The 27,810-nt window shown below is 45.9% G+C and overlaps 1 protein-coding gene across 5 annotated transcripts in view; it reads left to right on the forward strand.

Moving 5' to 3' along the window:
• LOC135897528 (ankyrin repeat domain-containing protein 16-like) overlaps positions 1-27,810 on the forward strand; it is a 78,361-nt gene that overhangs the window by 36,725 nt on the left and 13,826 nt on the right. For all 5 annotated transcript variants that reach the window (XM_065426170.1, XM_065426171.1, XM_065426169.1 and 2 more), the window contains one exon: positions 13,142-13,293. In XM_065426170.1, the coding sequence (XP_065282242.1) occupies positions 13,142-13,293 (152 nt within the window). The remainder of the gene's footprint in view (positions 1-13,141; positions 13,294-27,810) is intronic.

The following is a 27,810-nucleotide window of genomic DNA, read 5'->3' on the forward strand; positions in this document are numbered from 1 at the left end:
TGATGGTTGGTTATCTGCTTCACCACACCCCACACATAACTCATAAGATTGCAATCAGAGTAGATAGGGGCCTGAAATTCTTGGACAACCACTTTTTCCAGCACTATATAGCAAGGAACTGACTTTTGCTGCCACACATGGGGCAGTCTGGTAGCTGTCCTCTCCACCAAAAGCTTCACAACAGTGTACAGTACCTACACATACTTATTCGAACTGAGCCCAAGTCCCTGTGGGAAGACAAGTACGGGAATCACATCACCCTCACCGGAAACACATCCAAACACCATCACATTTTGATCTTCATGACATGCAGAACACAGAACATTATCTTCAGCCACAGCTTCATAGTCTTCATTCCACCTCTGCACTTCATGTCGTATCGCTTTTAAGGATGTTCAAGGTGGATTGAGCAGCTGTATTCATTATGCAATTTCACTGCCCGGCGCGAATCATCATAATACAGGTAACTCTTAATATTCCCTCGCTTTCATTGCAGTTCTGTTTCATTTGATGGGTTTATGAGAAACAATAGATAAAAATTATATGCAAATTAAAGCACAGTATGTTCACAATGTATATTCTTATTGAGTTATGCTGTCAGATTTACTCGGAACACCCAGTACATCACCAGTCACCACAGGCCGCCTCATTTTACACTATATCCAGTACCAGCCAATCATGCAGGACAGTACCCATCAGGCAGCAGCTAGGAGCCAAGGATACGAAAAGTGGGGGAAAGAGGCAAAGAAGGCTTCGCTCAAAAACCCTACATTTTATCGAAAGATTACCGGACAACCTTTTCAGGTAGATTAAATGCCAAAATATGTACATATAGGGTAATTACCTTATGGTTGCCAACAGTGGTGGTGGCCAGGGTGAGGCATTCGCATGTGATCCCACCAAGATCATGCCGACGGCAAGGCCAGCCTCTAAACAGAGTAGCTGAAGCCAATGTTTAGCGGAACTGAGTACCCTTTACTTCATTGAAGTCACATTTAAATGTTGATTAGTAAAGTTAATTTTTAGTGATTTCGTTAGGAGATAACTAGACTTTACATGCTTGTATTTACAGACAGTTATGTACAAGTGAACACTGGATGTGACACATAAACTGGAATTTGCTGTGAACTTATTGTCATTATATTAATGTAACCAAGCTTCAATAGAGAATCAATGAGTCTGCGACGTGAGATTTAAAAAATAAATGGAGATGATCATTCAGATTGTTTGAGAGAAATTGTCATTTTGCAGAAGTGTGCATACATATTGATTTTTATTCTATCATTACGTAAATTAAACAAATGCTTGGTAAAAAATTGACTTTTATTTAAAGGGGCCCTGAACCACCTTTCTTTAAAGCCTCAACAACACCTAGGAACAAGTTTGGTGCCTCCCAGGAATGCACTAGCGAATTAATTCTTACTGAAATTCGAAACACATTGTCACTTACTTCAGCCAGTTTGGTCAACTGTGTCAATTAACATGCGCGATAATAGTACGAAAAAGTGCACTGATCCAAACTAAAGCCCCTTAAACTTCGTAAAGTAGCGACACTCTCCTCCACCTTCACTCCTCCTCATTTCTCCCCTCTTTCATGCTCTGTCCCCGACCGGGGCGCTGCCTACACCGCTCGAGTATAGCAGACGACCTTTTGCAGAGTGAATGCACGCATGGCAAGGCGGTGGGCTTTAAGTGTTCACGTTGGTTTTCTAGCTTCGAGTAACTTCGTGTACAGCATATATTTTCTAAACGGACGGTTATGCAAATTCAGTGACAGCAGCTTTCTTCTGTCTTGATAGCTTTCTTTTTTAAGTATCTGAATGAGCGCTAATGCTGTGCCATGACGACTCCGAATGTATCGCGTGACCTACAATTAGGTATGCAACATTTGTCAAATGCGTGTCACAAGATCTTGTTGCGAATTTTTGTAAATGACACATGTACAATCGGATGCCAACATCCTGACCTCCAGCAAGCCCTCAGTAGCCTAAATAATCCGCGCCATCCTTACCATGTTTATTCGCGGCGCATATCAGCTATGACGTAAAAAGGACGACAGAGGGCATGAATGAATGCTGCTCTGAAGATTCAAAAGAGTATTACAAGCTATAGTGCCACCAATGTGTGTGCTTGCTAATCTTCTAAGCTCATGCCAAAGGCTCAGAGGTGGGTGCTTGTGCCATTATGTTTCTCATGCCTCAAAGTCAACAGAAATATGCGCGGCCGATCATCAAGTCAGGATTCTACGTATATAAAAAATTAAATCAGCTTTTTTAGTATTCGTTCATTAAGCAGGAATGTGGGAACAGCGCTTCATTCAGGCTCAAACAAGTGCCTTGTTTTTTTTTCAGGTTAGTGACTCATCATGAATAACATTTCATCGTGCTTTAGCTCGTCCGTTCACGAAGTGACATACTTGTCACGAACCGAGTTGCACTAAGGTGCATGCATTGAGGACGGTTGCGCTCACTCAGAAATAACATTTGTAAGATATGAGTTTAGTGAAGTGGTGACCATGCAAAGAACTACCATGCTATGACACGGCCGAAATAGCAGTAAGTGAAATGGTGCAGTCGTTCATATTGAGGCACCATTTGTTGTCTCATTATGTGTGTCTAGAGACATAGTGGTCAAATGAGCTAATAGTTGAACGAATGAGTAAGCAAACAACTGAACGAACCAACGAACGACGACTAAATCAGCCATTGGACGAGCAAGCGACCGCACATTTTCTTTGCGAGTGCTCCACCGCCGCATCTTAACCTACACACACTTTAAAGCTGACAAGAATTAACACATACATCTCAAAGACTTGTGATGCTGTCGCTTGACGAAGAACACATTTCGGGAGAGCATGCACACTTTTCCTTTGTATCGCAAATCTACCAGGCAACCACCAGTGACGAACACGAACAAAAGAGGTGAATAAAGCTATTTGATCTAAAGAAGGCTAGTGAGCAACCACAAAATGCAGAGTTGCTTTCCTGGTTTGAATGGCTTGCGTGAGCTCTGCTGTAAAAGCCATTCCTCTGTCGGTGATTATGACTTCTGGAGCACCATGTCACGGCAGGATGTTCTCGATAAAAAATTTCGCCACTTCGGCTGCGCTGCCTTTCGGTAGAGCTTTAGTTTTAGCGAAGCGGGTGAGATAGTCCGTCGCCACGACGATCCACTTATTTCCGGATGTTGATGTCAAAAACGGTCCTAACAACTTCATCCCGATCTGCTGAAAATGTCGGTAAGGAGGCTTGATCGGCTGTAGTAATCCCGCTGGCCTTGTCGGTGGTGTCTTGGTGTCAGCATGTCTTGACGTAACGGGCGACATCGGCGGTTAGGTGCGGCCAGTAATACCTTTCTTGTATCCTCAATAGCGTCCGGGAGAAACCGAGGTGCCCAGCGGTCGGATCGTCATGTAGGGCGTGCAGTACTTCTGGATGCAGCGCCGACGGAACAAGAAGGTAGTTGGCGCGGACTGGTGAGAAGTTATTCTTCACGAGTAGGTTGTTTTGAAGCGTGAGCGAAGATAATCCATGCTTAAATGCCCTAGGGACAACGTCGGTGTGCCCTTCCAAATACTCGACTAGGGCTTTTAGCTCCGGGTCCCCTCATTGTTGTTCAGTGAAGTCTTCCGCGCTTATTATGCCAAGGAAGGCGTCATCATCCTCGTCATCTCGCGGCAGCGGGTCAATGGGGGCGCGTGATAGGCAATCGGCATCTGAGTGTTTTCGTTTGGACTTGTATGTTACAGTGATGTCGTATTCTTGTAGTCTGAGGCTCCACCGTGCCAGCCGTCTTGAAGGGTCCTTTAAGTTAGTTTGCCAACACAACGCGTGATGGTCGCTGACCACGTTGAATGGCCTGCCATATAGGTAATGGTGAAATTTCGTTGTAGCCCAAACGATGGCGAGGCATTCTTTTTTGGTTGTAGAATAATTGCCTTCCGCTTTGGCAATGACCGCCTAGCGTAAGCTATCATCTGTTCGACTCCATTTCTTCTCTGGATTAGAACGGCACCGAGGCCTAGGCTACTGGCATCAGTGTGGATTTCGGTATCGGCGTGCTCGTCGAAATGTGCAAGTACGGGCGGCGACTGCATGCGTCGTTTCAGTTCTTGAAATGTGTCGGCCTGCAGCGTTTCCCACCTGAACTTGACGTCACATTTAATTAGCTGTGTCAGCGGCTCAGCGATGCGTGAAAAGCCCTTGACAAATCGCCTGTAGTAGGCACACATGCCAAGAAATCTACGCACTGCCTTCTTGTCGATGGGCTGCGGCAACTTTGCGATGGCAGCTGTCTTCTGCGGGCCGGGGCGGACTCCAGACTTGCTGATGATGTGGCCTAGGAACAGAAGCTCATCGTAAGTGAAGCGGCACTTTTCTGGCTTCAGAGTGAGCCCTGATGACTTGATGGCCTCTAGTATTGTTGCAAGTCGCCTAAGGTGATCGTCGAAATTTCCGGCAAAGATAACAACATCATCCAAGTAAATGAGACAGGTCTGCTACTTCAATCCTGCTAAAACCGTGTCCATCACACGCTGGAACGTTGCAGGCGCCGAGCACAGTCCAAACGGCATAATTTTGAACTCGTAGAGGCCGTCTGGGGTGATGAAGGCGGTCTTTTCGCAACCTTTTTCGTCGACTTCTATTTGCAAATAGCCAGACTTGAGGTCCATTGACGAGAAGTATTTAGCGTTGCAGAGCCAATCCAATGCGTCGTGTACCCGTGGGAGGGGGTATACGTCCTTCTTCGTGATTTTGTTCAGACGACGATAATTGACGCGGAAACGTAGGGTTCCGTCCTTTTTCTTCACCAGGACAACAGGGGATGCCCACGGGCTTTTCGACGGCTGGATAATGTCGTCGCGCAGCATTTCGTCAACTTGTTCTTGCAGCGAAACTCGGTAAGGGCTCTGGCGGAGTGATCGAGTGCACTCTTCGGTGATTATGCGATTCTTGGCGACTGGTGTTTGTCGAATCCTCGATGACGTCGAAAAGCAGCTTTTGTATTGCGGAACAGACTTCTGAGCTGATGTTGCTTAATCATGGGGAGACTTGGATTAATGTCGTAGTCTGGTTCGGGAACCATGGTCATCGGGGTAGATGCGGCGGAATTGGAAAGGACAAACGCATTACTGGTTTCCAGAATTTCCTCGATGTACGCGATCGTCATGCCCTTGTTGATGTGCTTGAACTCCTGGCTGAAGTTTGCCAGCAACACTTCAGTTTTCCCTCCATGCAGTCGAGCGATCCCTCTTGCGAAGCAAATTTCACAGTCTCGCAGTAGACGTTGGTCGCCTTCGATGACGCCTTCTACGTCAGCGGGTGTTTTGGTGCCGACCGAAATAACAATGCTGGAGCGAGGCGGGATGCTCACTTGATCTTCGAGCACACTCAAGGCATGGTGACTACGAGGGCACTCCAGCGGCATCGCTTTATCTTCCGACAGCGTTATTGACTTCAACTTCAGGTTGATGATTGCGCCATGTTGGTCCAGGAAGTCCATACCGAGAATGACGTCTCGTGAACACTGTTGGAGGATAACAGAGGTGGCAGGGTAAGTCCGGTCATGAATGGTAATTCTTGCCATGCATATTCCACTCGGCGTGATGAGGTGTCCTCCAGCGGTCCGAATTTGAGGGCCTTCCCATGCAGTCTTAACTTTCTTCAATTGGGCTGCGATGGGTCCACTCATGACGGAGTAATCAGCTCCTGTGTCTACTAAGGCGGTGACTGCGTGGCCGTTGAGAAGCACATCGAGGTCGGTGGTTCTTTGTCTTGCGTTACAGTTAGGCCTTGGCGTCGGGTCATGGCTGCGTCGCATTGACCTGTGGTTGGTACGTGGCATCGTCAGGTGGTCTTTCGTCAGCGTGTTCTTTCATTCCAGACTTCGTCAGGACGGCGGTGTGTCGTCGTTGTTATGTCGTCGAGATAGTCTTTTCGGCGTCTTCGGCGGCGGCGGAGGATCTTCGTCAGTTCGACGAACAGCAACCGCACCTCTATCGGTTGCTGATTTTAGTTTTCCGGATATGGGCTGACGGACCGGCCCTGGGCTGGGCCAGTGTATGGTCGGCGCTGTGGTGACAGGTCGACAACCTGGTGACGGCGAACGGGACGGTCGTCGATGGCTCTACTGAGTAGCGGCGAGGTAGTCGGCGATGTCATGGGGGCGTTCACCTTCCCTCGGGCGCTGTGCGTTGACGACGAAGCCTCGCAATCCCAGGTCGTGGTATGGGCATCGGCGATACACATGGCCGGCTTTGCCGCAGTGGTAGCAGAGCGGGCGGCGGTCGGGGGCACGCCAAATGTCCGTCTTCATGGCGTAGGTGCGCTGGGCGACGGGTGGCCGTGCTGGCGGCGGCGGCAGACGACGGAATTGTGGCGTTACAGGGCCCTGGCGCGGTCGCGGAGGGGGACCTTGACGGCCTGCGATGGCAGCGTAGGTCATCTCTTCTGGCTGGGGATGCGGTAAGTGAGGTTGCACCTCAGGAACTCCCAGCAATCGCTGAACCTCATCTTTCAGGATGTCAGCGATCGAAGCTGCTTGAGGCTGCGACGAGGGCAAGACCTTGCGCAGTTCTTCGCGCACAATGGCACTGATAGTCTCGCACAGATCGTCCATGGCCAGTGATTGAATTCCGGCGTAGATTGTTGGCTTGGTGCATCAGTCGAATTGCCGGTTCCGCAATTCCGGTGTCTCAGTGCTCGTCGCCTCACGAAGAAGCTCGTCGACGGTCTTCGGTGGGCTTCTTACCATTTCGGCGAAAAGTTCCTCCTTTACACCATGCATCAGTAGGCGGACTTCCTTCTCGGACATTTCTGGGTCGGCGTGGCGGAACAGATGGCTCATTTCCTCAGTGAAGATAGCGATCGTCTCATTCGGCAGCTGCGCTCTGGTTTCCAGTAGAGCTTGGGCTCATTCTTTTCGCACGATGCTTGCAAACGTTTGCAGGAAGCCACTTCGGAAGAGGTCCCACATCGTCAAGGTGGCTTCTCGATTCTCGAACCACGCCCTTGCGGCGTCCTCCAATGCGAAATAGACATGTAGTAGCTTGTCGTCGCTTGCCCAGCTGTTAAACGTAGCGACCCTCTCGTACGTTTCCAGCCAGCTTTCCGTGTCCTCAAATGTGGAACCGCGGAACATCGGTGGTTCCCTGGGCTGCTGCAGCACGATGGGGGATGCTGGGGCTGCCATTGGTCACACTCTTCTTGATCTTCTCCGGTAGAAGTCCGTGCTCCGGGGTCAGCTGTTGAACACGGCAGCTTGCTCGATTGTCCGGGACTACGTTGGTGTTCTCTTTGCGGTCCGAGCTTGGATCACGGCTTCTCGGGGGTGTCCGGTACATGAACAAAAAGCACCTCCACCAGATGTCACGTGGTAGTGACGGTGAAGAAAGCAGCAATTCGGTGCAATTCAAAACTAGCTTTTATTGGGCGAACCTGTGCCCACAAAAACAGGCTACACTTATAGCACAACGATAGCGGCGAACATGGTCGGCGATCGTCGAAAATCTGATCAGCGGGTCAAGCGCGTCCGCTTTTATAGAGCAGTCGTCGAATGTTCCAGACTAATCGTTCGGACCCGCGTGCCTTCTACAAAGTTCTACACCATTCGCGTCACGTGATGAAAGCACATAACATAAGGTTCGGCGACAACAGACAGCGGATAGAAGCATCGATAACATTCCAGAAACTTCGGATACATGCAGGCGGGTCCCACGCTGTCCGATTACATTTGTTAGGCGGCGAAACGCGGTTGCTCGATAAAGATAAGTACACGTGTCAATATCTACTACGTTATGGCCCACAACAAATTACGCAAGCCTGACACATAGTATACTATGAGAGACTCGCAACTATTTCGTATAGTCGTGTGGAGAATGTTCGCTTAAAGTTCTCCCTCCCAATTCGATGAATCCATGTCTTTCTTCTTAACCTGTAGCGCTTACTGGACGGTATCGAGAACAGCTTCCTGTTTTTGCTGAAACTATACGAAGGCGCAGCAGGTTATGGTGATAGAAAGTGCCGTGAAGCGACGTCGCATTTGCATCGAACTTAGCTCAAGCTGTTCGCAAACCAAAACAACACGGAACAGCAACAGTGCCATCATGCACTTCTTGCCACTCCGTAGACGCTTCTCAAGCGAAAATGGCGCTGAAGCGTGACTGTAAACAAACGAAGTCGGCGCAAGGACCCATGTAATGCCATTAGGCCAATAGCGACGCGGCATTGGCCAGAGCACACGAGGAGGAGGCGGTATTTTTCAAAGCATGGCGCTGCTTTACGAAGTTTAAGGCGCTTTAATCTAGAGTGTACTAGAATGGGGAAGTGGGTCCAGCGGAGACCCCGACAAGCGGCGAGAGTGAAGCAAAAAACATTGAAATTTGCGGCGGCGCTGCAGTCGCCTTCTTCTGACGTTCCGGCCAATCCGGTGCCCCGACGGCCCAGCGGAACCACGCCTACCGACGGTGGTTACGGCGGCGCCCAGCTGTCGTCTGCTCAACGCGCCGCCGTCTCCTGAACACGCCTTCGTGCTTGTGTTTATTTCATCATTTTCTCTCTAATTGATTTGTGTACCAGGAATGTAAAAAAAGAATACAATATAATTACTGCTTTGCCATGAATTGAGATTCCTCGCTTCCTCAAACGATGCCGTCTGCACGATATCTACACGCGCAGACGGACGACCCTCGCATATGTGTTATGGTTTGTCTGGTAACTCGGCAACTTGGATAGTGTTCGAAGAATGAGAGGATGAGCACACTTCGGCGAAAGAACTACTGTTATGTAGTGGGTTGCATCACCGTATACAGTAGATTGAAAGGTCTGGCCAAGCTCTCGCTCTTCGGAGTCCCTAAAAATGAAGAACGGCGATGCATGCAGGAGCGCAGGAGCTCATTCTTCACTGCACGGACTCCATTTGTGAGCTGCACTTTGATGCAAAGTACTTACTGAGGCATTATGTGCATATCGTTGAAGGCCAGGAAGTATCTACACAGCGTGGAAAGCCTGCGCTTCGGTCTGTTGCGGTACCCACAATCCTTTGCCGTATTTTCAGGATTATCTCTACGAGCAGCCTACACCCGAGCAGCCCATGCGAAAGCATATGCAACAGATGAAGGGCGGTCAACAAAGAGAATGCTCCCGCTCTCAGTTGAACGGTCATTCAGATTGGAGGCATGTGTCAATGGAAACCTGCGCGAGCTCGAAGACATAGACAACCGATAACATGCTTCCTATATAAACAATGTGTTTTGCTTTATTCACCCAGGGGGTCTGGAGAACCAACTACATCTCAGGCGTATATGACGCACAAAAATAGGGAAGAAAAATGCTATTCCGTAAATATTTTCAAAACCCACGATTAACCAACAAAAAAAAATGTGCTGCACGTTAAGAATAATGTGACCCATATAGGCTCCCTAAATCTCAAATCGCTGCCGTTATTAGGGCATTGGGGAAATTTTGTTAGCATTCAATATATCGCCTTGAGAAAGGAAGAAAACAAAGGTTTGCCAATCTTTATTTAACACCTAATTATGCCACACAGTTCATTAATTCCTGTAACTCATCCCATTACGGCACATGGTCCCCATTTCTTCGGAATATCAGCTATGAATTTCGTTTTCTCATGACACAGTGAAACACGCACATAAGGTAAGGAAAGCAAACTGCAAATGCGATCCATCTGACTGCGTGACTTCAGCTAATCCAGGCACATTCATCCTCGAACGCAACTACAATGCTGCGCTCGACCGCGGCCGTGCTTCTTGGGGGGGGGGGGGGGGGGGAGCACGCTCTCCGACCGGCGCCGCCGCGGCCTCCGCCGTGCGCGGGGGCGTGGCCTCCAGAAGAAGGCGATAGTGGCGCCCTCTGGATTTTCAATAAAAAATCCCTCAGAGCGGAGCCCTCGTTGGACCCACTCTCCGAATCTAGTACACTCTACTTTAATCCAAACATCCTGCTTGCTTCATGTCCCATCAGCCAATGGCAACGCTCTGTGAGAATCTGCCCAATGATGTCAAGGGGCACCCACAGGCAGCCTCGTAAAGTGTGAGCAGAAGGCCTCTGTTTGAAGAAAATGCAACGTCCTGCTCCACTTGCGAGCTCCACGCACCATCCTCGACTGCAAAATTTGGCTTTGTTCACAGCAGCACATGCTATCAGTGGAGTATGTTTCTTCACTAAGTCCAAGGGGTGGTTCAGGGCTATTTTAAGGGCCAACAGCAACATAATTTAATGTTGACTTAATTGGTTATAAATGAGTATATGCCAATAAACTTTCTGACCCCTGTCATGCAATTCCAGCCGACAGGAGACAGAAACAGAAAAGGACACGGTAAACACACATTAGTCATTCAATTACCTAAACTTAGTACATCAAAGAAACACCTTAACAATATACAAAGTGTATACACAACACATATTTAGTCAAAATCTTGCAACAATGTTATAAAAACAAAACAAGCCTAATGAAGTTCAACACATTTACATCAGTTTGCTGACATCTTCGGTTTGACTCAACATTGCTGGCTTCAACATTGCATCATACTGTTTGCTGATGCATTGAGCATACTGGCGTCTCTGCCTCTGATGTCAGCTCAGCTGGTCTTGCCCAAAGGTGAAGAAGGTGCGGGACTGATGCGCCTGAATCGCTCGGCCCTCTCTGCTAGGCCTGTGGAGCATAGCCATAGGTGCTCGTGGCAAAGGCACTGTCAAGTCCTAGCTGCAGTTATCCTTATTTGTGCCCACTCAGCTCATGGATCAAAGCCGCGGCAGCTAGGGCACTGCCTCCAACAGGCTGCGTCCATCTCCATGAACCACTCCTCTCCTCTAGCCTCCAGCTCGCCCTTCTCTTTGCCATCCTAGATTGTAGCTGGGCTCGTTCCTTCCGCATGCCCTTGTCTCCTTTTGGCAAAATAGCTTCCCTGTGCGTTTTTCTCTCATTGTGTTCTTTAACAGCTTCGTTTCTTTTCTCTTTCTTATGCCACTTCATTATTTTATCGCATTTTCTTTCCCTTACGAATTTTTTCCTTTGCCCCTTCGTGGGTTTTTGCCATCCTACTTTTTCCCATTTCATTTCCTTTTTTTTTACACTTTGCACATATAAGGTAACTAGACTTCATATACACAAATCTATAGACACTTGTGTGCAAGTGAACACAGTATCTGACGCATAAAACTCTGTAGAACTGGTGGTCCAGAGCACTGCTCCATCCTCCAGAACACTCCCTAGGGGTCAAGAGCTCCTCCCAAACCACCTCACAACAAATCACGTCATGCCAGCGACCCGATTGGGTCAACTCTGATCGGGCATGCACACAATCGTTTATCTCTCTGCATTTTCCAGAACGCTAGCAAAAAATATAGTGGGGCAGGAAAGAAATTCACCTTAAATGTTGCCACTCGTGTTTTGCTGTTCTTAGCATTAGCCTATCGATGAGAAATGTTTGAGAAGGCATGTCTCTTATTCTGCTACCCATGACATATTGTTCCCCGAAACATCCATTGGCAAAGTGGCAACAGACACTGGACATTGCGGAGTCCAGTGCCCCCCTATTGCCGTGCGTGTGACGGAAGATGGTGCGCTTCCTTCTATGCGCACGCGTGTGATTGAACCGCCATCGTTGGATCACTATCGCATGCTTTCACTCACACATTAGCATATGGTGCGTGGAGACAATATTATCGCCCTTGAGCTTTATACGGAACATCACGGCATGGTGACAGCAGAAATGCGCATGGAGTGTCCCTATAATTGCTATTGCAATAAAGACTGAACAAGGCCTTCACACTGGACTGACCTTCCTCGCGCCTTCTAGGATCGCATTGAAAATTTTCCCGTTCAGTGTGATGACTGACGCTTAGTTTCCACATCATAACCGTAAACCCATGTCTCATCCCCATTAATGATGCTTTCATAAAAATTATATCATCCCGCAAGCTTTTCGCTCACTTTCAGTTGTATTTGCTTGTGTTTGCTTTTGTTCATCTGACAAAAGTTGTGGCACAAACTTCGCTGTGAGCTTGCACATTCCCAGTGTGTGAGTAAGAATGTAATTACACAGTATTTGAGGTGAAAACCTCTACACGTACTTCCCAAACTATCAGGCAATACTTGGAACGAATCTCTTCATTCAGATTGTCCACAATGGAATCAATTATTGAAGTCAGTATTTCTCCTGAATGATCATCATCTTCAACAAAAGTGTGGCCTTATTTAATATGTGTCCACCACTTGTGCGTTGCAGTGCTCCCTAATGCAAAATTTCCAAAAGCTGTTTTTAGCATCTCATATTTATCCGTAAAAGATTTTCCAAGTTGCACGCAGAATTTCACGTAAACCCACTGCTCTACTGACTCGCTCATTTCGATATGAGAGAAATACAGCCTCCAAGATTCACAGCATATTATGGGTGGTTTGAGGTAGTTCACACCATGATTTTTTCTGTTTTGCAGCTAACCCCGAACTGAACCTGTATGTCCAAATCGTAACCTGATCTGACAGTAAGATTTCTCTTAGAACACTGTCATAAATACACATTACCACAGAAACAAGAAATGTTTTAGCATCGGTATGCAAGTTTTGCCAGTGTCATGCGGCATCCAAACATATTGCTGATGTACCCGCTGTTGCGAAGTAGTGCCTTTGGCACTGCGCTGTTATGCTCAAGGCTGCGGGATCGAATCCCGGCCATGGCAACCACATTTTAATTTGAGAGAGATGCAAAAATGCCTGTGTACCATGCACTGGGTGTATGTTAAAGAACCCCAAATGGTCAAAATTCATTCAGAGTCCCCCGCTGCACCGTGCCTCAACATCATATTGTTTTTGTGCATGAAACCCCTGAATTTAGTTATTACTCACATTAGGTGGCATCACAGCTGTGCGAAGCAAAAACATAAGTCCACATTTCTGTCTACTGTGGTCATGTGCATAATGTAAATGGTTACAATTGTTCCTACTGGTGTATTTTTTGTCAGGATAACCAGGTGGCTTGATGTGTTCTTATTAGACATCCTTGTTTGAATTTTGGACAGGGTGGCTACAGAGTTAATTGATGATCAAGCAGTACACTACATATTGCTTACTGTTTCCCAACTTTACTGAAGGCTGCATTTTACCTGTTTTTTTATGTTCACAGCCTTACATGGCCATGTGCAGTGTGTAAAGCTGCTTCTGAGCAGGGGCTGCTACCTGCCAGATGTAGCAGACAACTGTGGCACCACGCCCTTCATGGATGCTGCACAGGCAGATCAGGTGGCCATTATGGACTGCTTGGCAGAGCTCCAAAAGGTGCATTTTTCTGCACTGCCATGTCATGACTGCTTTTCTATGCTAGTTAGTGCCACCCCAATCTGTTTGCTGAAACAAACTATAGGCCTGATGCGCTGTCCAGGCAGTGCTGCGGAAGCGCTGGTCAACAGAGGCCTCCGTGCCATACTTATCGGTTTTAGGTATTACAAAATGCCATGTTCTGCTGGTGAATGCATGGCGCCGTGGTATATCTGCTCGTCTTAGCTGCACTGCCACTGGAATTTTGGAGCATTTTGTGTATGAGAGGCTTTGTAGCATGCCTTCCGCCACCAAGGGTGCAATGCGCTGTGCTGAATGCATGCGCTGCACATGAGAAGTCACAGGTGGCGTTTCGGTGCGCTGTCGCTTTCATGTGTGTACTGCTTAAGTCACACAGTGCCAAGCTGCAACGGCAGACTGTTGCAATATGTGCCTATTCACTTAAGCATGTGTACAATCTCAGAACCATGGCCCATTAACAATGAATGAATTAAGTAATTAATTAATCAAGCAGTCGCACAGTGTGCTGCAAATTCCAGCGTGTCACGCCCATGAACCTCATGACAATTCACGCAGCAATAACGGCAGTGACAATGCTTGGGGGGCGCGCACTGCTCAGTGTAGTCTGGCGTATACTCACCTTGAGTTAATGTATACCATGCTACCAAATCACCAGGTCCGCGCACCTTCGGCACGGTTTGTCGGGCAAAAGTCGCCCGCATTCCATGGCCTGTGCTGCATTCGGTAGCACAAAATGGACGGCTTACGCATGTATCGAACACTTTTCGAGTGTTAGAACTATGCACAGAACCCACGTTACTCTACGGGACGGCATATTTTCTGTACTACCCACCCAACTTTGTCGACCGCTGCCAGGTCATATCACAGTGCATTCAACATTTTCAGAACTCTAGCCCGTCAGCCCCATTCATAACAGTGGCACTTTCTGTAGCTTAGAGCTCAACTATGATGAAGATTCTTAATGCTTAGTGTTCACTCAAGTGATAGTCCTTTCAAGCAAAGGAAATTTCTGTGGTCAAAACAGGAATGGGACAGCTGCACCAGTTGCTCCAAAATTTTACCGGCATGGCTACTGCTGGGAGCTTGTGGCAGAGTTCTGCAGAGTGTCACCACCGGTGTCTCACGGAGTTTTGTGGTACTAGCGCAATCAGAGTAATAGGCAAAGCGCACAGTTTGCCATTTTACTTTGTGCTTGCTCTTATTTGTGGCAGTGCTGTTGCTTCACCCTGTAGCCCAGTCGTGACAAATTGCTTGTGATGAACGATTTGCTGTATGAAGAATATCGCTGCAGTTCTCCTTCTATGTGCTTTGAGTGAAGAGTTGAGCGTCGGCTGTATTTCGCATGTGACACACATTGTGCTTTCTCATGTATGTTTGACAGCACATGCTTGATTGGTCACGTTTCTGTGGTAGCAAGTTGCAAGCAATTGAGTCCTTCAGCACATGTGTGTGATTACGTAGCCCATTTCTTAAAAGAATGCGGACTGTACTGTGTGGGATCTTGACTCCGCAAGTTAGGCTGCAAAAGGAGGACAGTGGCAGTTTGAATCGCTTTGGGTGTCATTCATTCTTTAATACCGGTGCAATATGGGCACTTTTGATGGCGACGAATCCTGATACAGATCAAAATTTTTGGTTGTGATCAAGAATGGTAGCTGTTGCATGGTCCAACAATCCAGATAAAGTTGGTTGAGCTCACTTAAAATTGTGGTGCAGATGACACTCTACGATCGCATTCAGATTCTGCTGTATCCGGATTTTGCAAAACCATGGTCAAAAGTGCCCGTGTAGAAGCACCCGATTCAGATTGGACTCTGCAATGCTCCAGTGTGCCTGAGCAACAAAGGTGTAAATTCATCATGGGTTTAGACACCTCAGGGACATTTATTTATTTATTTATTTCACAATAACCCTAAATGCCCTCTAGGGAGGGTATTACATAGGGTAAATGTTACATAGGTGAGGTGAACAGTGCGTAAATGTAATTACAATGGAAAAACAAAACTGGGAAAAAATTAATTACAGTGCATCAACGTACAAACACAAAAAATAATGATAGTTATCAGTACAGCAACTCTAAATGATTTGTACAAAATGGGACACTGTCGTGGAAGCTTTGGTTAACGGCGCATTAAAAAAAGAAAAAAAATGTGTACAAATGAGAGAGTCAGACGTGATATATTATGTATTCATGGTACTGCGTAGAGCGTCTCTAAATTTTGAGGCATTTGTTTCGGTGACAATGTGTGATGGAAGATTATTCCATTCTTTCGCGGTGCGAGGTATAAATGACTGACCAAATGCGAGGGAATGACACATTATGCTTTTTACTTTGCAAGAATGATCCCGACACGGAAAGATGGCTGAGGGTTCACACATGAACTCGTTATGAAGAGATGCGTGATAGTAAAGTTTATGCAATAGTGTTAAACGAGATTTACTACGGCGAAGTGACAAGGCTTCAAGCTCGGCGCGACGTTTTAATGCTGTTACACTGGTTTCTCGTGAATAATCTGAAAAGATGAAGCGTACAGCACGGTTCTGCAGGGCTTCTAAGTCAGTTATTAGGTATGCCTGATGGGGATCCCATATGGCTGACGCGTACTCTATTTTAGGGCGTATTAGTGTTGTGTATGCCAATTTGCGTAAGTGTACGGGAGCATGTTTGAGGTTATGTTTAAGGAAACCAAGCGAACGGTTTGCGGAAGCGAGAATATGGTTAATGTGATTATTCTACGTCAAGTTAGGGGTTAAGTGTACGCCAAGATATTTGTAGCTGGAAACTTGATCAACAAGGCTGTTGTTTAAGATGTAAGATGTTGATGTTTGGGGCACCTGATTAGTAAAAGACATGAATTTAGTTTTAGTAAGATTTAGAGGCATTAGCCAAGTTGAACACCATACGTTTATCGCGTTTAGGTCAGATTGAAGGATGTCGTGATCATAGTTAGAGTGATTATTACGATATATGACGCAATGATCAGCAAATAGTCTGATATTGGATTTGATGCCGTCTGGTAGATCATTAATATAAATTAGAAAAAGTAGTGGCCCAAGTACACTTCCCTGTGGTACACCAGATGTTACGGGGACTAGAGATGAGTTGTGATTGTTAACCGATGTAAATTGCATCCTGTTAGAAAGAAAGTCTTTTATCCATGTGACAGCAGTAGAGTCAATGTTCAGCTGTGTAAGTTTGTGAATAAGTTGACGATGAGGGACACAGTCGAATGCTTTTGAATAGTCTAGAAAAACGGCATCTACTTGAAATCCGGTGTCTATTTATGAATGTATGTCGTGAATAAAACCAGCGAGCTGAGTGTCACATGAATAGCCTCTGCGAAAACCGTGCTGTTGCTTAAATATGAGGTTATGTTCTTCAAGGTAGTTAATGACCTGGGAATGCATAATATGTTTGATTAATTTACAAATGTTACTTGTTAAAGAAATTGGTCGATAGTTAAGCGGTGAAGAACGATCCCCAGACTTAAAAAATGGCACAACCTTAGCCACCTTCCGATCGTGAGGGATAACGCCTGTTGATAGTGATTGTGAAAATAAGGCAGACAGTATTGGGAAGATGCTTGGGGCAATACTTTTTAGAATTGTTTTATTTAAGCCAGTGTTATCAGCGGAAGATGAAATCTTAAGATTAGTGAGGAGAGAATAAATTCCAGGATCGGTAATTATTATTTCCGGCATAAACGAATCAGTGCGAGTCATGGTGGCTAACGGTTCCAAACATTCGCGCGTAAATACCGATGAAAAAGTTTCGTTCAGTAGTTGGGAACAATCAGTGTCAGTTATCGCTGCGCCGTCATGATCAGTAAGGACGATGTCAGAATTATGCTTGGGATTAATCACACGCCAAAAGCGCCGAGGGTTAGTTGTTAACATGGATGACAGGTCCCGTTTATAGAATTGTCTGCGCGTGGCTTTGAGTAAACTTTGGTATTCTTCGTCGCATGCCTTGTACCGACGCCAGGATTTAGATAATCTATTTGTGTCAGCTTGCCTGAATAATCTTTTTTTCTTGTTATTTAGGCGATGAAGGTTCAGCGAAAACCAAGGAGCAGTGTTATCAGATTTTATGGTAACGACCGGGATGTATTTATCTATGAGATTAGTGAGTGCATTTTTAAGTAGTAACCAGTTTTCTTCTACTGTCCGCGACAAGTAATCTCTCAGAAAGTCGATAGAAATAAGCGATAGTTCATTGTTAATACGATCAAAGTTAGCTCTTTTGTAGCACCTAATCTGCTTGCTGATAATTTGCCTTTTTGTAAAAGAAGGAACAAAGCGACCAGTTAAAACATTATGATCGGATAGACCAGTAATATGAGTTATTTCAGAACATATATCTTGATTGTTTGTTAAGATCAAATCAAGAATATTAGAAGAGTGTGCAGAACATCGTTTCGGGCTTGAAATTAATTGGGTTAGGCTGAAATCTAGACAACACTGGAGGAACGCATGCGACTCTGACTGTGTGCTACAGGTTGATTGTGTGGACCATGCTATGTCGGGGAAATTAAAATCACCAAAAATGATTACATTAGAGTGTGGAAACCGATGAGTAAGTTCAGTAAAAATGCGATGAAATTCTGCTGTGAACCCATGAGTGAGGTCTGGTGGGCGATAAAAGACACCAATAATTACGTTACTTGATCTGAACTTAAAACAAGTTACTACGCATTCAAGGAAAGTGCTAATAACCACGGGCACTACGATATACTGTTTGTTTATTGCGAGGAGGACACCACCACCTCGACGATTTTCCCTATTGCAACGAAAGATATTAAAATCAACTTCACAAACGAATATGTTTTCATTAGGAGTAGCATCGTTCAACCAAGTTTCAGTTAATGCTATTACTGTTGCCGACGTTGAGTCGATTAGTGAAGATAGTGCGACATTTTTAGACATAACGCTTCTAATGTTAGTGTATAAAAAGCAGCAACCGTCCTCAGTATTAATCGTACTATTTGTTAATGTTTGTGGTGTTTGTGGAACCTTAGGTGAAGTTGAAAGGTTGGCGCCATGTCAAACTGGAGACACAACCGGGGAAACGAGCTTCGCACAATTTGCTTGAGTGTCCCATACGTACACTTCCTTGTTAATTTTTAGTTTGTTAAAGACAAGGCTTACACGGTCTTTTTCTTTCTTTATGGTTTTAGAGAACTGCCAAAGTTTACGTCTTTTATCGCGAACCGCCTCAGAGTAATCACGAGAAATGCCAAAGTTAGTATCTTTCAGCTTGTGGCCATTACTAAGCACTGTTTCGATTTCTTTTTCATTGAAAAACTTCACAATAATTGGTCGAGTGCGTGCACTTGAAAATCGTCCGAGGCGGTGCGCACGTGCGATTGAAGCTGTTGATACTCCTAGTTGATCTTTGCAGAATTTAGTTACTATTTGCTCGGACGTTTCCCAGTCTTCTGAATCGCCCGTGTCTTGTATGCCATAAAAGAGGAGATTAGAGCGCCTTGAGCGGTTTTCCAAATTGTCTATTTTATCGTGCATCATCGATATATCACGCTCGTTGCTGCTGCTGCAAGACTGAGGCGACACTCCTGATGCAAATTTCGACTCTAAATGCTGGATTTGATTTTGCATTTTGGCTAGATTAACGTCTTGGCTTGAGATTGGTCTCTCTGAGGAAAGTGACTCAAGTTTAGCTTCAACTTCATGTACGCGTTTAGTTAGTACTTCAAGGTCATTTTTTAGTCCAATGTGTATGTGTAACACTTTGTTCACTGATTCCAACAAGTTAGAATTACTCGCTTCCAAGCGTTGTACGGCACTGAATACCATGTCAAGTTTTTCTTCTTGTGCTTTCGTCATTGGACCAGGATTCGCTTCAATGTCTCCGCCTAACAATAACAGGCGCCAAAGATACAGTGCTGTACGCGCAAACCGCTTGATACCGTTGGACATATCAGGGGGCCACGACACCGCAATGAGACAAGGATTGTTGCTACGATAACATGAAGCTTCAAGGTAACTAACCTGTACGAGTGCAAACGGTGAGCGAAACATTCCAACTGCGGTGGCGTGGCCCGAAGTGTGGAAGAAGGGTGCGTGGTTATATGCAGGCAGGTCAGCTGACATGGTTTCGAGTTGCCAGCAGAGTGGATGACTATCAATTAGGTTTGTCGGCGCGACATCTGGTGGATCCCGGCCGCTTTTTGTAGAAAATGGCTCGCTGCTTGAGAACTAGTTGTGGTAGCAGCATTCGCTCAGCCGAGGCCGAGCCAGTGGTGCCAGTGGCGTGGAACAGGACTGTATAAATTTTGATCTGTATCAGGATTCGACGACATCACAGTGATTGTGTTGCGCCGCAATGGTAAAATAGTCTCTTGGTACTTGTGATGTAGCTTTCCACACATTTCTTCACACTTTCTTTTGTCTTCCAAAAATCCTTTACCTCTTTTTTCGTTTTCGTTTTTAACAAGCAGTGACACCGCATCATGCCACTCCTGCTGATGCTCAGCGGTAGCACCCAGTGGAGGCTATGAGCCCTAGTTCATGCAAGCCCCCTCGACTGACTGCTTGATACGGATAAAAATATCGCTTGCAAAAACATCAAAAAAGCGAACCAGTGTGATTTGCTTCACTCTACCAAAACAGCAGTGGTACATGCTTGTCTCCTTTCTTTTATGAGCTACCTGCTTGGAAATATGTAGAATTTCATCAGCGGGTGTCAGCCTTTCATGTTTTCCAGGCTGTTGTGGCACTGAACAGCAGGCTTGTGTAGATATGTGCACGGGAGACACAAACTCGCAGCCTGTACTCCTGCCTCCTGCCTGTACTCGCAGCCTGTACGGTGCTGCTCAGCAGCATCCATTTCTTTTTTGCTCCGCAAATATAATTCTGTGCCTGAAATCGGAGGTATTGTCGAAGTTGGATGTTAACCAAAGATCAGTGGGCCGGTTGGCTTTGGGAGCCCATGGAATACCACAAATGAGGCAGTGCAAGGGGATATGGGTTGGGCCTCGGTTGAAGTCAGAGAAGCACAGAGGAAAATTAGTTTTGAAGACTGAGGAACATGGATCAAAATAAATGGGCAGCTAAAGTGCACAAGTATCTGTACCTCTAAGAGGTCGAGAAAGTTGGCAAAGAAGTACAGGGTAATTGAAAGTGAGAGAAACAGAGACAGTGAATTAGATGCAGAGAATGGAAATGAAAAAGACCATGGAGACTTACAAGAATAAGAAAAAAAATTAGAAGGGAAAATCTGTATGTTAACACGAAGGGAAGTGCCTTGCTATTTGAGTCTCGAGCTGGTTGCCCAAGTACAAAAACATACTGAAGCATATATTCGCAATTAGATGAGGCATGTGTATGCTGCATCCATGTGTATGAGACATGTGTATGCAGCACATCCTAATGGAATGCTAAGAGATTTACCCAGCGAGATCATTACATAACGTACAACTTCCAGAAGCGCTTGGATTTAAAGCAGACGGAAGTATCAACCAGTCAGCAGTTGAAATAAGCAAGAGACATTTAGAGTATTGGTGGTAAAAAGCAGGGAAGAGACTGATATGGCCGGATCCATTATAGACATAGGCAGCGGTACAAGGTAGATAGAGAAGGTTAGTGAGGTCTCAACAAGAAAAACTAAGTGCCCTTCCACTCTGTGAAGAAGGATGAACAGTGAAGCTGTGTATGTGGGTCCCTTAATGGTGAAGTGCACCTCCGCCGCGTCTTGGCCCGGCATTGTACTATCTTCAGGATCGGCGCGTATAGGGGGAGTGCTTAACACATGCTTCACCTCTGCCACTCGTCGGCCCGGTATTTCACTATCTTCTTGATCGGCCGACATGTGGGGAGTTATGTGTCTACACATGGACACGATCCCTGGGCAACTAGCCTTTCACAGCTTTGCTGTAAAACTGGCTATGTCTTTGTGTTTCTTAATTAATGACGACGATGAACGCGGGAGTAGTGGCTCAAGCGTGTTCTGTTCGCATGGTCGCGCCGAGGGGCATTAGCGAGCCAGCTGTGGAAGTGGACGTCGCTGGAGCCAATCCTGATGATGACAGTTTTGAGTCTATGCACGGGCACGATCCTGGGAGAACTAGCTCTAAGCAGCTTCGCTGTAAATGCTAGAAGGAAAAGCATTAATAGCATACCTGAGTAACTCAAGCAGGCTAGGTGACGATTTGTCCCCGCCCTGTTTCAAAGGGATGCCAACAAATCATCATCATAGGGCTGCCTAGCAGAGGTTGGGAAGTCTATACAATTATTGCTCATTTGAGTTAAATAGATGAAAGATATCTGTCTGTGATTTCAAAAAAGACAGAAGAACGATTTCATCTTTTTACTGCTGGTTTAAACATAACAGTTGTGGATTGCTGCATCTGCTGTGCATGGCCTCCGAGATGAAAAACATACCGTAGGTCTTGCGTTCAACCTTTAGGCGGGGCCAGTGGTGCATTGCTCCCTTGAGACCCCTTGCAGTCTCCCCCGTGTAACTTCCAGCATGCTAGCGGAAACGAAAGGAGACTGAAAGCAACTGATTGATCCAATAGCATTCCATCTAACTTCGCTTGTGCTTAAAGAATTTGAAATTTTTTTCCAGCAGGAGATTCGTGAGGCAACCTAATTTAATAGTGATGTCATTCTACGTTTTGTTAGAAAATTCTTTCAGGGCCTCTTTAAGGGGGGACATGGTGTCTAGAGCTACCTTATTTTTAGATCAAATTCAATTAGAATATGCTTCGCATTGTGCCTACCAAATGCACTTGTTTTTCATTCTTTTGGGTCAAACCTAGAGTGCTGCAGCTTCACTAAGTATGTTTGATTGGTGGACATTCGCATCTGCAGCACTAAACTAATTTCACTTTTATTAATTTAATTTTAATAATATAATATAATTTACATCTTTATAATATATTATAATAAAATATTTTTATAATATATTAATTTACTCATTAATATAATTTAATTATGTTTTGTATATTGCATCATTCTTTTGCAATGCATTTTAATGTTCATAGTACACATCATTAGTAATTTCCATAATATTATTATACGTAGATTCTATGCAATTTTCATCAACTCTTTTAGGCCCCTTTACAGCCACATCACAGTAACTTCACAGAATCCATCAGTCCACTGCAAACTCATTAGCATGGTACTATTTGCTGACACCGGAGAGGCCGCCATTGGAATATGAACCTGGCAACGTTTAACGCTAGAACGTTATCGAGTGAGGCGAGTCTAGCTGTGCTATTGGAGGAATTAGAGGGCAGTAAATGGGATGTAATAGGGCTTGTGAAGTTAGGAGGCCAAAAGAAGCATAGTATACAGTGCTAAAAAGCGGGCACGTCCTATGCTACCGGGGCTTAGCGGAGAGACGAGAACTAGGAGTCGGATTCCTGATTAATAAAAATATAGCTGGTAACATACAGGAATTCTATAGCATTAACGAGAGGGTGGCAGGTCTTGTTGTGAAACTTAATAAGAGGTACAAAATGAAGGTAGTACAGGTCTACGCCCCTACATTGTCATGATGAGCAGGAAGTCGAAAGCTTCTATGAAGACGTGGAATCGGCGATGAGTAAAGTGAAAACAAAATACACTATAATGACCGGCGACTTCAGTGCCAAGGTGGGCAAGAAGCAGGCTGGAGACAAGGCAGTGGGGGAATATGGCATAGGCACTAGGAATAGCAGGGGAGAGTTATTAGTAGGGTTTGTGGAACAGAATAATATGCGGATAATGAATACCTTCTTCCGCAATCGGGATAGATGAAAGTGGACGTGGAGGAGCCTGAACGGCGAGACTAGAAATGAAATAGGCTTCATACTCTGCGCTAACCCTGGCATCATACAAGATGTGGACATGCTCAGCAAGGTGCGCTGCAGTGACTATAGGATGGTAAGAACTCGAATTAGCCTAGACCTGAGGAGTGAACGGAAGAAACTGGCACATAAGAAGCCGATCAATGAGTTAGCGGTAAGAGGGAAAATAGAGGAATTCCAGATCAAGCTACAGAACAGGTATTTGGCTTTAACTCAGGAAGAGGACCTTAGTGTTGAAGCAATGAACGACAATCTTGTGGGCATCATTAAGGAGTGTGCAATAGAAGTCGGTGGTGGTGGTGGTTAGACAGGATAACAGTAAGCTATCGCAGGAGACGACAGATCTGATCAAGAAACGCCAATGTATGAAAGCCTCTAACCCTACAGCTAGAATAGAACTGGCAGAACTTTCCAAGTTAATCAACAAGCGTAAGACAGCTGACATAAGAAAGTATAATATGGATAGAATTGAACATGCTCTCAGGAACGGAGGAAGCCTAAAAGCAGTGAAGAAGAAACTAGGAATTGGCAAGAATCAGATGTATGTGTTAAGAGACAAAGCCGGCAATATCATTGCTTATATAGATGAGATAGTTCAAGTGGCTGAGGAGTTCTATTGAGATTTATACAGTACCAGTGGCACACACGACGATAATGGAAGAGAGAATAGTCTAGAGGAAGTCGAAATCCCACAGGTAACGCCGGCAGAAGTAAAGAAAGCCTTAGGAGCTATGCGAAAGGGGAAGGCACCTGGGGAGGATCAGGTAACAGCAGATTTGTTGAAGGATGGTGGGCAGATTGTTCTAGAGAAACTGGCCACCCTGTATACGCAATGCCTCACGACCTCGCGCGTACCGGAATCTTGGAAGAACGCTAACATAATCCTAATCCATAAGAAAGGGGACGCCAAAGACTTGAAAAATTATAGACCGATCAGCTTACGGTCAGTTGCCTACAAACTATTTACTAAGGTAATCGCAAATAGAATCAGGAACACCTTAGACTTCTGTCAAGCAAAGGACCAGGCAGGATTCCGTAAAGGCTTCTCAACAATAGACCATATTCACACTATCAATCATCATCATCATCATCATCCTGGTTGCGCCCACTGCAGGGCAAAGGCCTCTCCCATACTTCTCCAACAACCCCAGTCATGTACTAATTGTGGCCATGCCGTCCCTGCAAACTTCTTAATCTCATCCGCCCACCTAACTTTCTGCCGCCCGCTGCTACGCTTCCCTTTCCTTGGAATCCAGTCCGTAACCCTTAATGACCATTGGTTATCTTCCCTCCTCATTACATGTCCTGCCCATGCCCAGTTCTTCTTCTTGATTTCAACTAAGATGTCATTAACTCGCATTTGTTCCTTCACCCTCTCTGCTCTTTTCTTATCCCTTAACGTTACACCTATAATTCTTTCCATAGCTCGTTGCGTCGTCCTCAATTTGAGTAGAACTCTTTTCGTAAGCCTCCAGGTTTCTGCCCCATAGGTGAACTGGTAAGACACAGCTATTATATACTTTTCTCTTGAGGGATAATGGCAACCTGCTGTTCATGATCTGAGAATGCCTGCCAAACGCACCCCAGCCCATTCTTATTCTCCTGATTATTTCCGTCTCATGGTCCGGATCCGCCGTCACTACCTGCCCCAAGTAGGTGTATTCCCTTACGACTTCCAGTGCCTCGCTGCCTATTGTAAATTGCTGTTCTCTTCCGAGAGTGTTAAACATTACTTTAGTTTTCTGCAGATTAATTTTTAGACCCACTCTTCTGCTTTGCCTTTCCAGGTCAGTGAGCATGCATTGCAATTGGTCCCCTGAGTTACTAAGCAAGGCAATATCATCAGCGAATCGCAAGTTACTGAGGTATTCTCCATTAACATTTATCCCCAATTCTTCCCAATCCAGGTCTCTGGATATCTCCTGTAAACAAGCTGTGAATAGCATTGGAGAGATTGTATCTCCCTGCCTCACGCCTTTCTTTATTGGGATTTTGTTGATTTCTTTATGGAGGACTACGGTGGCTGTGGAGCCGCTATAGATATCTTTCAGTATTTTTACATACGGCTCCTCTGCACCCCGATTCCGTAATGCCTCCATGACTGCTGAGGTTTCGACAGAGAGCCTCTTCGATTTTCGGAGTTCTGGCAGCCTGCTGGGAGCCAGACGGCAGCCAGCTAGTTCCGGTTCTGACAGGAAGTCACGTGGGCTGGGATCCCAAAACAGCCCGAACCTGCCCGAAGTTTACAAAATCGAAAGCCAGTACAGCTGGCCAAATGTAAACATGCTACCAGCATGGCAGCGCCCGTCGAGGCCGACGTGCGCACGGCGTAGTCTGCCGTTTATGCGTTGCCAGCTTGAAAATATATAGTTGCATTCAGGAATACGATCACTTTCGCACGACTCAGCGCAGGACGCGTAGTCGGCCAACCTCGCCTTGCGCAGCGCAGCAGATGGCCTCCGACGAGGCGGATGACAAGACGCAAAATCGTGATTGTATACTCGAAAGCGTTAGCTGGAAGATCCCTGCTCGCAGCGATCACGTCGACCGCCGGCGACATTGATTAGTTGGTGTTGTGTCATCACAAGACATGAAAAAGCAGTTTGCAGGTCTCATACGCATAAAATTTCACGCCAACCTGCTTGGGCTTCGATTTCAGAAAGTTTGTTGTGGCTGATGGTGCTTCTCATTTAAGGAGCTGCGGACGTGGCTGGCACGTGAAAACGCATGTCGCCTGTGACCAGCAAAACGTATCACACGAAAAACAACATTGGTCGCAATCATGAGAGCAATAAGCCAATGTATGTGTGTCTAAATGTACCAAGTGCAATCACTGTATTCTTAGATCAACGGCCTGCAGTTCGAACACATATCGGTTCCGAGCTGCCACCTAAGCATACGACGGAGAGGCGGAACGAACACGGGCTAACTGCAAAGCCTTCGCTAACTGCAGAGAAAGGAGAGATATACATACGCGAAATATGTGAAAAGGAACGCCACCAGAGAAAGACGAACCCAAAATGTACCACAATGTGTGATTGAGCGTTTACAGCTTGCGTGGAACACGATGCAGATAACATGCACGCATGAGAGCGCGGCGCGCAGTTCACCGCCGCGAAGAAGCAATCAGGGGACACACACACACACACACACAAAAGCTTCAAACGGTTCACCATGGCTCGTATCACACCGCTTCGCGATGCGGAACGAAGCATTAGCACCTAAAAAGATAACGCTAGAAGTAAGGAAATCCGGAGATGACCGTAGACAGTTGGCTGAGCGAGGTAAATTTAAGTCCTCAAGCGCCCGCATTGCAATCCGTGAAGTCCCCATAAAGATGGCGGCGAGCGCCCATCGCCTCTTTTAGTCGTCTGCTAACCAGAGAACTTCCAGAGAGCAGCCAGACCAAAATCGTTCTGGTAGCCCGCAGGTAGCCAGAACCGTCCAGCGCGAGCAAAACGAACGCCCGGCAGAAGTGTGTAGCGCGGTGGGCGGAGCAACCCGAGAAAAATGAAGACGCTCTGGCTGGCTCTGGCAGCTCGCGGGTAGCAAGAAGTGGAAAATCGAAGAAGCCCAGAATCAAACGCTTTCTTGTAATCAATGAAAGCTATATATAAGGGTTGGTTATATTCCAGACATTTCTCTATCACCTGACTGATAGTGTGAATATGGTCTATGGTTGAGTAGCCTTTTTGGAATCCTGCCTGGTCCTTTGCTTGACAGAGGTCTAAGGTGTTCCTGATTCTATTTGCGATTACCTTTGTAAATAGTTTGTAGGCAACGGACAGTAAGCTGATAGGTTTATAATTTTTCAAGTCTTGGCGTCCCCTTTCTTATGGATTAGGATTATGTTAGCGTTCTTCCAAGATTCCGGTACGCTCGAGGTCAAGAGGCATTGCGTATACAGGGTGGCCAGTTTCTCTAGAACAATCTGCCCACCATCCTTGAACAAATCTGCTGTTACCTGATCCTCCCCAGCTGCCTTCCCCCTTTGCATATCTCCCAAGGCCTTCTTTACTTCTCCCGGCATTACCTGTGGGATTTCGAATTCCTCTAGACTATTTTCTCTTCCATTATCGTTGTGGGTGCCACTGGTACTGTAGAAATCTCTTTAGAACTCTTCAGCCACTTGAACTATCTCATCCATATTAGTGATGATATTGCCGGCTTTGTCTCTTAACGCATACATCTGATTCTTGCCAATTCCTAGTTTCTTCTTCACTGTTTTTAGGCTTCCTCCGTTCCTGAGAGCATGTTCAATTCTATCCATATTATACTTCCTTATGTCAGCTGTCTTACGCTTGTTGATTAACTTGGAAAGTTCTGCCAGTTCTATTCTAGCTGTAGGGTTAGAGGCTTTCATACATTGGCGTTTCTTGATCAGATCTTTCGTCAGGTGATAGGTGATAGAGATCAAGTGATAGAGAAATGTGCGGAACATAGCCAACCCTTTATATATAGCTTTCATTGATTACGAGAAAGCGTTTGATTCAGTCGAAACCTCAGCAGTCATGGGGGCATTACGGAATCAGGGTGTAGACGAGCCGTATTTAAAAATAATGAAAGGTATCTGTAGCGGCTCCACGGCCACTGTAGTCCTCCATAAAGAAAGCAACAAAATACCAATAAAGAGAAGTGTCAGACAGGGAGATACGATCTCTCCAATGCTATTGACAGCGTGTTT

Source organism: Dermacentor albipictus, chromosome 5 (assembly GCF_038994185.2).
Source record: "Dermacentor albipictus isolate Rhodes 1998 colony chromosome 5, USDA_Dalb.pri_finalv2, whole genome shotgun sequence".
Lineage (NCBI taxonomy): Eukaryota > Metazoa > Arthropoda > Arachnida > Ixodida > Ixodidae > Dermacentor > Dermacentor albipictus.